Source organism: Geotrypetes seraphini, chromosome 4, assembly GCF_902459505.1.
Source record: "Geotrypetes seraphini chromosome 4, aGeoSer1.1, whole genome shotgun sequence".
Lineage (NCBI taxonomy): Eukaryota > Metazoa > Chordata > Amphibia > Gymnophiona > Dermophiidae > Geotrypetes > Geotrypetes seraphini.
Window position 1 is genome coordinate 275639798 of NC_047087.1, and position 12976 is coordinate 275652773.

Below are 12976 nucleotides of genomic sequence, written 5' to 3' on the forward strand. Positions count from 1 at the left end.
TACAAAAGATATCAATGCAGTTTATATTATAATCAATAAAGAGGAAAACAGCATATAAAGTAGAAACACAAAACAAGACCAGCACAAGATGAGGAGCACAAATGGGAGAAAAGACAGGACAAGGCACACAAGGAGAAATGCATCAGGGAAAGGTACTACATTAGGGATTTGAGGAAAAAGGTAAAAACATCAGGGAAGGATGGAAGGGAAAACAAGGCTGCATCTTACTCAGAAGAAATATGGGATTGCGGGAATGCCAGAGAGAAAAGCTGTGCTTTAAGACAACTTTTAAACTCTAGGAAGTGAAGGCTCCTAGCACCCTATTCCAGCTGGAAGCTTAAAGCAAGAGGAAGCTGCCAAGCTAAAGAAATTAGTACCTTTCTGGGCACTCTCTCAACCAGGTGATTGTCTTCAGCATGAATAGGCTGGTGTAAGAAAGTAAAATCTAAGATTTATAAGCCAGCTTTGCTGCAATGCAGCTAATAAAGCACATTACCTGATAAGAAAACCCGATGAGCATCAAACCTAATGCACCTACCTATCACCAGTCAATACAGCTGTCAGCCAACTAACATAAATAAATGTCTTGCATTTCCCTGGGGTCAATCATTACACACGCCACAAACAAAGCAGAACATAGACTCTCCTGTTTTCTGCTGAGACATACAGTGCTTTCTGCAGCTTCCTATTGCCAACAGCAAAGTGAAATAATAACCAAAAAGCTTTTAGATATATGGGATGAGTGGCCGGGTTCCCCTCGTTGGATGACTTTCTGAATTACTTTCAATAAGCAGTCACACTCTCACTCCAGCATGTACATAGTATAGCTTTCATTTGACTTTTCCTCGCTCTGCTGATTAGAAAATGCACGCTATCTTGTATTTCAAGTAATTTTGAGTAGACGCGTTCTATTTAGCATGTAAATTTATTTCAAAGCTAATTTGGGGAAAAAGTTAAAAGCAGTGGTAGTGAAAAGAAGATTTGAAAGTACAGTAATTCTGCAGGCAAATAGAACAGGCTGAATCACTTGAGATTTCCCTCGAATTGTTGCTCGAGTTGTAAAAGGTTAACAAGGGAACTCTGGAAATCTATTGAATGTCACAGTTTCTAACTTTTGGGAAATGTTTTTCACTGTCATTTATTAAGCTGTTTTCAATGAATATATAACATTCAATGTAAAAAAAAAGTTGGCGTTAACCCTACAATAGAAATGCAGAACACCGATAAAGACCATATGGCTTATCCAGTAGTCCTCTAGACTGACTCCATCCTGTTTATATAATTTTGAAGGTGCGGTCTCCAGAACTGTAGACAATATTCTAATTGAGGTCTCACAGGAACATCATTACCTCCTTTTTCCTACTGCACCCAAGCATCCTTCTAGTTTTTGCCATTGCCTTTTTAACCTGTTTGGCTACCTTAAGATCATCCCATATGATCATACCCAAGTCCCTCTTCCTTTTCATGCACAAAAGTTCTTCACCCCCCTTAAGCTGTACCATTCCCTCAGATTTTTGCAGCCCAAATGCTTGAACTTCCATTTCTTAGCATTAAATCTTAGCTGTCAAATTTCAGGCTTCACTAGATCCTTCCTCATGTTATCCACACCATCAGGGGTGTCTACTCTATTGCAGATTTTTGTATCATTCACAGAGAGGCAAATCTTACCAGACAGCTCTTCAGCAACATCACCTACAAAAATATTACAAAGCAAGTCCAAGAACTGAACCTTATGGAAAACCACTGGTAACATCCCTTTCTTCAAAGTGATCTCCATATACCACTACAATTTGTTGCCTTCCACTCAACCAGTTCCTGACCCAATTCATCACTTTGGAGCCCATACTGTGGGCATTCAGTTTATTTATTAGAAGCCTGTATGGAACACCATCAAATACTTTGCTAAAATCTAAATACACCACATCTAGTACTCTCCCTCTATCCAACTCTTGGTCACCCAGTCAAAGAAATTGATCAGATTTTTCTAACAAGACCTGCCTCTAGTGAATCTATGTTGCCTCACGTTCTATAATCCAGTGTTTCTCAACTTGGTCCTGGTGTACCCCTTGTCAGTCAGGTTTTCATGATATCCACAATGAATATGCATGATAGAAATTTGCAAATAATTAAGGCAATATATAAGAACATAAGAATAGCCTTACTGGGTCATATCAATGGTCCATCAAGCCTCATGGTGGGCAATCCAGGTCACTAATACCTGGCAAAAACCTAAGAGTAGCAACATTCCATGCTACCAATCCAGGGCAAGCAGTGGCTTCTCCCATGTCTGTCTATTGAGACTATGGACTATTGAGACTGTGTGGTGGCGGCAAAAAGGGCGAACAGAATGCTAGGAATGATAAAGAAGGGGATCACAAATAGATCAGAGAAGGTTATCATGCCGTCGTAGCGGGCCATGGTGCTCTCTCACCTGGAGTACTGCATCCAGCACTGGTCGCCGTACATGAAGAAGGACATGGTACTACTTGAAAGGGTCCAGAGAAGAGAGACTAAGATGGTTAAGGGGCTGGAGGAGCTGCCGTACAGCGAAAGATTAAAGAAACTGGGCCTCTTCTCCCTCGAACAGAGGAGATTGAGAGGGGACATGATGAAACATTCAAGGTACTGAAGGGAATAGACTTAGTAGATAAGGACAGGTTGTTCACCCTCTCCAAGGTAGGGAAAACGAGAGGGCACTCTCTAAAATTGAAAGGGGATAGATTTCATATGAACATAAGGAAGTTCTTCTTCATCCAGAGAGTGGTAGAAAACTGGAACATTCTTCCGGAGTCTGTCATAGGGGAAAGCACCCTCCAGGGATTCAAGACAAAGCTAGACAAGTTCCTGCTGAACCAGAACGTATGCAGGTAGGGCTAGTCTCAGTTAGGGTGCTAGTCTTTGACCAGAGGACCGCTGCGTGAGCAGACTGCTGGGCATGATGGATCACTGGTCTGACTCAGCAGCGGCAATTCTTATGTTCCTCCAGGAAATTGTCCAAACCGAACTGGTCCCTTCGCTCCTAGGATGAAATACGCCTCAAAACATCCCCTGGTCATACCCCGCAACTTCAAACCGCCAAACACCGTTCCTACTCCCACTTCATACCGAGCCACTACAATCGACTACCCCTGCAGGTCAGATCCCTTGAAGGACTCCTCAACTTTAATAAAGCTATAAAAACATATCTCTTCACTTAACCCCCCTGCCCTTGATCTATGGATTACAAAGAGATGTATATTGGTACTGGAACCTAGTATGTGTCACTTATGGAAGACTTATATTGTAAAATCTTGTACTGTAACTATGGCAAATCCAACCTGTAAACTGTCTATGTGTGTCAACTAGGATAAAACTTGAAGGGGGGTTCTGGAGATTATTTCAAAAATGTTCCTATAGTTAGTATTTTCTTTCTCAAAGAAGTATTTCTCAAAAGTAGAGTCAAAAAATATACAGTTCACAGAATATTCTACCTACTTTGTAGATGTTTTGCCCCAAAAGATGGGAGGTAGAGGGAAAGAGTTCCGGGTTCAAAGCAGAGATAGAATTAGAAGCAGGCTATATAACTGCAATTAATGGCTAGAAGCAGTCTGGTTTGCTTGTGTGAGAAGAGCCATTTCAGTGTGGAGTGGAGTGGAGAATGAGTTTGTATGGAGATAGAGTGTGAAGAGACAAGAACAGAACTATAATACAATTAACAGTTCAAAATAACATTTGTCAGATTTATACAGTTCACAGAATAATCTACTACCTACTATGTAGAAATTTTGCTCCAAAAGAGGGGAGGTACAGGAAAAGAGTTCTGGGTTCAAAGCAGAGGTGGAAGTTTTGATATTTAAATACCAATGTGGCATAAATGTGCATGAGGCAAGTCTCATTCATTTGAAGGAAAGCTCCAGAATAAGAGGGCATAGGATGAAGTTAAGAGATGATAGGCTCAGCAGTAATCTAAACAAATACTTTTTTTTTACAGAAAGGGCGGTAGATGCGTGAAATAGTCTCCTGGTAGAGATGGTGGAGACAAAGACTGTGTCTGAGTTCAAGAAAGTGTGGGACAGGCACATGGGTTCTCTTAGGGAGAGGAGGAGATAGTGGATGCTATGGATGGGTAGACTGCTATAAATCTTTGATGCCTCATGAAGCATTTCTTTGATATGCCTCTTGTTCTTGCTGCATCCTCTGTCAGTTCCTTCACGTCCTTCATGAAGGATTCAAGCTGAAGACATCTTGTATATAAAACCAGCCCCTCTCCTTGGGTAATATTTTCTGTCTGCAAAGAGGCAGAAAATGTAACCAGGACAACAGCTTTGCTGACTTGATGTTTCCTAGCCACACTGTAGTCGCAGAAAAATTCACACCTGATGAAAGAAAGAGAAAACAGAAAAAGCCCTTTCAAAGAAATGTCCTCCTCCTAATTGGATGAGGTATTGATGTCCCTGTACAAGACTCCAGTGAGACCTCATTTATAATTGTGGATAAATCATGCAATTATCATACACTTCTGGAGACCACACCTTCAAAAAGATATAAAGAAGATATAGCCATAGGAAGGCTAAAAAAATGGTTGGTGGTCTTTGTCATAAGATGTATGGGGATTGACTTAAAGATCTTTGGGGGAGGAAAGGCAGGAGAGGGGGGATATGATAGAGAGGTTTAAATATGTGACGTAAATGCACATGAGACGAGTCTCTTTCAACTGAAGGGAAACTGGAATGAGGGGGTATAGGATGAAGTTGAGAGTAGATAGATTCAGAAGTAGCTTCAGAAAATACTTTATCATGGGATGTGGTGAATGCTTGGAATGACCTCCCTGTGGAGGTAGTAGAGGAAAAAAGTGTTCCTTAATTTCAAGACAGCTTGGGGTATATATAATGGCTCTGAAGTAAAAGGCTGCTAACTTTGCTTTATTGGGAGTGTCCAACATGATGGAGAGAAAAAACCCAAATATAAAAATAAAAACCAAAAATATTACATTGTATAGTCCAAAACAGATAACTTTGTATTATTCTAGTAATTAGTATTATAGCAGCATTTGTCAAATCAGAAATAAATCAGTTTGGACATATACAATGGAGAGAAAATACCTCATACCAACAGTGCCGGCATCTTTCTGTAAGCATAACGCAGTTTCTCTAAAGAGACTGCCAGAGCATGGGGGTTTTATACAAAAAGTATCTATTTTCTCAGATTCTTCCCCTGGCTGGGAATATGTATCACCCTATTGGATAATCCAAATGCCTATCTAACTCCCTCTCCTAGTCCACAGGCATAGCGTCTAGAACTTTCTTCTTCTTGAAGTTTCCATTCTTCACACGGGTACAGCATCGCGTTATCAGTTCTTAGGTTCCCGGATGGAGTGTTTTTGCTGACTTGCATTTTCCTTTCAGCACTGTTCATTGTCTTTTCCAGCACTGGTTAGTGTCCTTGAGAAACTCTGCACAGCAAGAAATCTACATACTCACATGCCACACATTAGCATCTCAGCATCTGAACTGAAACCAGTTTGCACATGCCCGTGACTAACAACTTCAGCAAAATGTAGGAATAGGTCTCACAACCTGTAAAAGGTTCCTGTCATCCATCTCAGCTCTCTAAGGGAGAGGTGGGGATAGTAGATTGTATGGTTAGACAGACTAAATAGGTCATATGGTCTTCATCTGCCTTCATCTTTCTGTTTCCAAATCAAAAGATCAGCCTTGGAGTGGGTGGGAGAGAGTTAAACATTAAACAGTACTGAAGCCTAAGTTTATCTTTTCCTAAGTCTGAGGTAAGATAATCTAATGACGTTTTCCTCCTCTTAGCAGGCCCTCACTCAGCATCTCTTCAGCTGCTGTGTGCCAGAATCCATGCCCAATTTTAGCTGTGAGGATTTACACCAAGCAAAACCTGTTGCAAATTCTCATGCCTTAATTATGTACAGATCTCCCATATTCTATAAAACTTTGCAAAGTTTGCCCCTAAACCATCCATGCACCCTCTTTTCACTTACTCTCAGATGCCGGTGCTTAAAACTGTGCACATAAATTTTAATTGATGCCAGTAAGCACCAATAATTATTAGCACCCAATTATCAGCACTAATTGGCTTGCTATTCGATTAACTTTCGAATGTTAATTTCCACCACTTATAATGGATTTGATGGAAAAGACATTCCAAGTTTCATTCTGGCACTCCAGTTGTCACGTTATGCATTCCAAGCCTCATTCTGGAGTCACTGGAGGTTTTGCCAACACTCCCGTGGGAATCCCATGTAACCTCTTCCATACCCACGGGAATCCCCATTCCCACGCAGCTCTCTAATATGTATTAATGTGGATTATAAAGGCTAGGATACATGCAAGCTTGTTAAACGAATGTTAAGGTCCCTCTATTTACCATCTCTTTTGTTACCTGTCAGGCTTTTAAAACTAACAAGTAAGCATCTTTCATTCTGCGGTGGCAATGTCCTCTAAATCAAGAATTGTGCAGACAAATTGGATATTGGATTCACGGGGGAATCTAAAACCTGAAAGTATAAATAACACTTAACCAAAAAAAAAAAAAAAAGCAGCACTACCTTTTATTTAGAACCAGATAAATGCTATTGTTTCTATTTTATTTCTTACTAACTACAAATCTTTGACAAGCTGAGAATTTCTTGGCAGATCAGGCTGTAGATTCATAAAAGAATAGTGTGATAAAGATGGAAAATGGTGTAGGAAGGTACCCATGCAGGTTGAGTGAAATGACTCTACCTGGAATTAAAGGCATAAATATGTGCTATTATGATTATATGTTATACACTGAATGTGAAAAATACTGTATCTATATTTGCAAACACAGAGGAATCACAGATGATGGCAGTGGTGGTGGTGGGGGGGAGCAGGCTTCCTATTCTGATTTACTGAGGCTCCTATCAGATGAAAGCCACTTTTAACCTGTTTCATAATTTACAAGAGACACTTATATCTGATTCCTGGCTTTGAGATGGCTCGTGCTGTAGACTCCCCAAACCCTTTTTCATTCTGTAAATAACAACAAAAATAAATCTCTTTCAGAAATCATAAATGAGGTGAATCTATAGTTATCTTGTTATATGGAAAGCTCGAGAATTGTAGCAGACTTTGAGCCAGAAAAGGCTACATAAGAACAGCCATACTGGGACAGACCTATGGTCCATCAAGCCCAGTAGCCTGTTCTCAAAGTTGCCAATCCATGTCACTAGTACCTGGCAAGAATCCAAAGAATAGCAACATTCCATGCTACCTATCCAAGGCAAACATGTCTTTCGCAATAACAGACTATGGACTTTTCTTCCAGGAACTTGTCCAAACCTTTCTTAAAACCAGCTATGCTATCCACTCTTACCACATCCTCTGGCAACGCGTTCCAGAGCTTAACTATTCTCCTATTGGTTTGAAAAGTATTTCCCTGTAACTTCATCGAGTATCCCCTAGTCTTTGTAATTTTTGACAGATTTTGTACCAATTCTACTCCACTCAGGATTTAGTAGATTTCACTCATATCTCCGCTCAGCTGTTTCTTTACCAAGCTAAAGAGCCCTAACCTTTTTAGTCTTTCCTCGTACGAGAAGAGTTCCATCCCCATTTATCATCTTGGTTGCTCTTTGAATCTTTTCTAGTGCCGCTATATCTTTCTTGACATAAGGAGACCAGAACTGAACGCAATACTCCAAGTAAGGTCGTCTTTGTTAACCATCCTAGCATCTTGTTTGCTTTTTTGGCCTTGTATTATGCATTCTTCAAAGACAAATAGAAAAAGAAATCCTCACATGGTTGACATCAGTGACAGAGCCCGGTATGGGAAATGCTATTCTAGCTAAGAATTTCTAGAAGCTTTTGGGTAGGTTTACTGAGCATGTACATCATTTCCCACCTGCCACTGTTACATGGGACCACATCAGGCTTCATCTCTCTGCAATACCAAATGGGTCTTTGTCACAGAGTTTACCTCAAGCATTATTTTTTGCAAAGATTTCTCAAGATTGTAAATTTTCTTTGAGTCCAGTTGCTGTCTCCCATTAGTGCCTTAGTGGCCCTTTTATTAAAATACATAAAAAATTTGCAGATACTATGGCTTAACGTGGGATTTCACCATGTTGTAGCTGCAAATTTTACATCACTACATAGCACCTTTTTGGGGCATTCTCACTATTTTTATTGTAGGTTGTGCGTTAATGTTCCCATTAGTATGCAGTATTTACTGAGATTTAACCCGGGACCATTTACTGCCTCCTATTAGGTTTCCCGATAACTCTGCATTAACCATTTAGCACATAATAAATATAACATGGTAGCTGGGTAATACTTCCATGCTCATTCTCTGCCCATGGCACAACCCTAAGGGGAAAAAAATCTGAAAAATGCAGTGATACACAATTTAACATGAGAAAAACAGGCAAACTACAGCAGAGCCCCTTAGCCTGTTTCCATATACAGTATTAACTTTATTATAAGGGCCCCTCAGTCAGGTTTTTTTAAACATTTTAAAGTTTCCTTTCTTTTTTCACATTAGATGTGATATAGGTCTTGTACAGGCCTTGGGCTTGTGGTCAGGATACTTTTCATCATTGAGTTTGGATTGACTATTTTTTCAGATGACATGTCCCTAAAGAAAGACCCTAGTGACTTTACAAAGTGCACCCCGTGTAACAGGACCCTATCCCTTAATGTTATTGTGCAATAGATCCCCCATGGTACCCCTCGTTGTAAACAGCATTCACAGATGTAATGTAATGTAATTTATTTCTTATATACCGCTAATTCCGTTAGGTTCTAAGCGGTTTACAGAAAATATACATTAGGGTACATTAAAATTATAAGTAAGATAGGTACTTAGAAATTCCCATACTGTCCTGAAGGCTCACAATCTAACTAAAGTACCTGGAAAAATGACAATTAGTAGAGTAATAAAGAAATAAAAATAGAGATAGAGGAGAAAAATAAGAAGATAAACATTCTAATAAGACTACAATGATCTAAAGGACTTTGAAAGGTTGAAAAGAGGGGTGATAGGAATAGATGCAGAAGGGAGAACCGTTGAAACAATAGAATTCTGGGGAAATTTAAATGATAAAATAAAAACAAAACAAGTGGCAAAACAATGAATGAGATGTCCCAAAGAAGAATTTGTGGCGATAAGAAACAGCTCAAATAACGTTTTCAACTTAGGCATAGGTTAGGAATGCATCGTCAATGAAAGTGCCTTGATCATCCTCAACAGTAAACACTGACAGAGGCCACCAGGACAATCATCATCCAAACACTGCTTGAAGGAGGATTCATCCTCATCTTCACTGGCACCAATTAATACTTTACAATACACACACAGAAAATTTAGCGTGTGTAACGGTGTCATGATAATTTTAAAGAAATTGCCATCAAGCTAGAACCAACTTTGGAATGCCAATGTCAGACTACCTTTACAAATTTCTAACAACTAAAGCAATTCAATCCACAGATTTTCAACAAGTTTCATTTGTTGTTTTCAGAGACATTGTTTTTATTGGCTGGAAGTCAGTGATGCATTTTAAAACCGTGTACAAAATGATTGCAACAAAAATGCAAATAATTACAAACAACAAAATGGCAATGAAAACATTAAGAAATGAGTTTCCACTTTTCTCAATACTGGATAATCTCAGAGAGTATTTAAAGAAAAAAAACACAGATATTTATACAATTTTTGCAGTTAAAAATTACATCGTATTGAAAATCAGATACTTTATGATAAAAGCAAGAAACATTAAAACTGTAAAATACAATCTAAGGACAATTCTATGCCTATGTATATATGTATACATACACAGACACACAATTATATACAATGATGAGCCAATTACAACTTAATGCATTTAAAAGTCTTAGTCCATTATTAATTTTTTTAATATTGTAGAACCACTGCTGCATTTATTAGCATTCCATCCTCATCCTTTACTCTGATAAATTAACAGCTGCAGTTCAAAAGGTTTTCTTATTTCATAGCAGGCTGATTTTCTGTTAGAAATAAATTCCACAATATTAAAATGATTGCACTAAATGTTAGATACTGCAGGCCCAGGCACGATAAATATTATATACTTTAAAAATATTTAAGACATGACATATTACAGCTTTATCTTTTGAGAAATTCTTGTTGTTCACTGCATGATGCCAGAGTCAAATGAAGCTTGTTTGCGGGTAGTCTTTGGAGGGGGAGGTGGCGGCGTCTTGCTTGGCAATGGAGGTGGAAGATGCTGAAAAACAAAAAATTGGACTAGGTAATGTCACTCATGCATCGATTTGGAAATCACAGCTACATTAGCTACTGTATCATCTCATATGCAATTATGGTTGTTTATTTATTTATGAATTTTAACATTGAAAAACAAGCATATGACCAATACTTTAATACAGATTCATAAAAAGCCCCACCTATAAAAAACAAAAACTCTCATTATTTTAGGGCTCTTTTTACGAAGGCGCGTCAGCGGGTTTAACGAGCACGACTTTTCATCACGCACTAACCCCCATGCTGCTCAAGAGGAGGCGGTAGCGGCTAGTGCATCCGGCGGTTTAGCGCGCGCTATTACCTGCGTTAAACCACTAGTGTGGCTTTGTATAAGGAACCCTTAGTCCATAATCATTAGAGGCCAAAGATAAGAAAAAAAAAATCAAAGAAATTATTCATCTTAAATGGAGACAGCATAGAAGGTATTAAACCGGTAGCCAGTTTGCGTTAATCTGTTGGAGAAGCTATTGGTCCAATTATTATTCCACCACAATAAAATCCAACAATTGTTTGGTTCAAAGAAAATTTTTTTTAATACCAAATGAAACACAACATTTTGCTGGAAATTTAAAGATAAAAGTGGAACCTACAGCAAGAATTCTGGCCCTATAGGCCAAAAGTCCTTCCTTCTTCTTTGTGACACTTCTGATATATCAGGAAACAACCGTATTGACGAATCCAAAATTTGATCATTTATATGTGTGAAATAAGTTCTAAGAATTACATCTCTATCATACTCCAGGGCAAACGTCACAATAAAAGTTGTTCTTTCAACAATCACTTTCAAAGAATTTTCCCAATAATTTGTTAAATCCTTCTTGCCACCAACCTCTCTAGTATTACCAGTTGGAGTAGAGCTTCCTGGTTTATTTTTAATAGTGAGGTACTGATCTCTCAATATTGGTGGTAAACTTTCAGCTGGAATTAATAAGACCTCATATAAATATTTTTGCACCATCTCAACAGCTGAAACAACTGGAGATCTAGGAAAATTCAACATTCTCAAATTATTTTTCCTTTTTCTCCATATATTCCAACTTATTTTTGAATAAAGGATCTTTTCTTAAGTAATATCGAACTCTAGCTGTTCATGTTTTTTAAATACTCTCACCAGGTTCCTTTAAAACTTCACCTTGGATATTCACCATGGAGTTGATGTTGCCACAGTCAGTTCTCAAAACTGAGACAGCTTTCTTCAGGTTGGAGTCCATAATTTCAATAGCCTTCCACAGAGCTTTCAAATTATTTATATCGGGCTTCACCAACTCTCCGTACTGCAAAATCTCTTTCCTGGAAGCATTTCCTTCTTTAATCTCCAAACAGGATGCCTTTAATGAGGTGCCAGCTGGGTAATATTCCAAATGAGGTCCCCCCCAGCCGCTCCTCCAGGGCTAATCGCTGCCATTCCTGTGGGATTCACATTTCTGGGCAGAAGGACCTGCCTTAGATCAGGGCTCAACGAGGCCTGATCAATGCTGAGATCCGCTGCTTGGCCGGCGTTTCTTCTGAAGCCAGATATACCTCCTTCACACCATGTGGAATTGCTCCCAAAATAGTGGTGTGTACAAGACGCTTTGGCATCGCAGCTGCTGGAGGGCCAGTCCGTGGCATCTGTTTTCGCTTTCCCATTTCGAGAACCACAAAGGTAAGTAATAGCGTTGTAGTAGTTCACTTTAGGGAGAGAATTCTGGCTGTGCGTCCATCCCCGACTCCATCTTGGCCATCCCATCCCTCATATGCAATTATGGTGATGGGAAATTAGTTCTTTTTATTGTGATTTGTGGAGATTACACAATATGAGCTATTTGCCCCTCATATACTTTAACAAATCAACATCCAGATAACTGAATATGCCTCATCAACCAAATTGCTCACATCTAACATCATGCGTTATGTATTTCTTAACAGTTTATATCCTAGTTTTCTGCAACGTTTTCCTTTTCCCCCTACACCTAAGTCATGTATACCATCCTTTTGCCTCTCACTCATTCACCCACACTTTACCATGCTCACAATCATTCTTTCAAAAACATTCCAATTTTTTCTAGTTATATATTATGTGTAGAATGATTCTACTTTGGCTGTATATATCATTCAATGCAAAAAATGTGAAGAAGAATGCTATGCTGAGGGACAGACCAGATGCTAAAGACAGAATCCACTTAACAATTATCATCCTTTCAAAGTCACGGCAAACCACAAAAACCAACTGATGGAGCAACCAGATCTCACACCAAAATGGTTAACAGGAAAAATGCTTATATTTCCAAAGGGAGACTCAAGCATCCTTCCCAAAAATTACAGACTGAAAACATATCTATCTACATTCTATGTAGTTTAGTTTGTATGGGTCTTGAGAGAGTGTGTCTATTCTGTTTTGATCTGAAGTTCCTTTTCCCTCCATTTATTTTTATTGCAAACTGCTTTGTCCTGCCCATCATAAAAGGCAGTATAGCAAATTTTATTAAATATTAAACTTTATAAGTTGTTCACTGCAATAGATACCGACAGACTATATCAGGGGTAGGGAACTCCGGTCCTCGAGAGCCGTATTCCAGTCGGATTTTCAGGATTTCCCCAATGAATATGCATTGAAAGCAGTGCATGCAAATAGATCTCATACATATTCATTGAGGAAATCCTGAAAACCCGACTGGAATACGGCTCTCGAGGACCGGAGTTCCCTACCCCTGGACTATATGATCACATT

General features: G+C 39.0%; 1 protein-coding gene across 2 annotated transcripts in view; it reads right to left on the reverse strand.

Moving 5' to 3' along the window:
- Positions 1 to 9933: 9933 nt before the first annotated feature.
- DOCK1 (dedicator of cytokinesis 1) overlaps positions 9934 to 12976 on the reverse strand; it is a 926077-nt gene continuing 923034 nt past the window's right edge. For both annotated transcript variants that reach the window (XM_033940914.1, XM_033940915.1), the window contains exon 52: positions 9934 to 10231. In XM_033940914.1, coding sequence (XP_033796805.1) covers positions 10136 to 10231 — 96 coding nt within the window. In that variant the 3' untranslated portion in view covers positions 9934 to 10135. The remainder of the gene's footprint in view (positions 10232 to 12976) is intronic.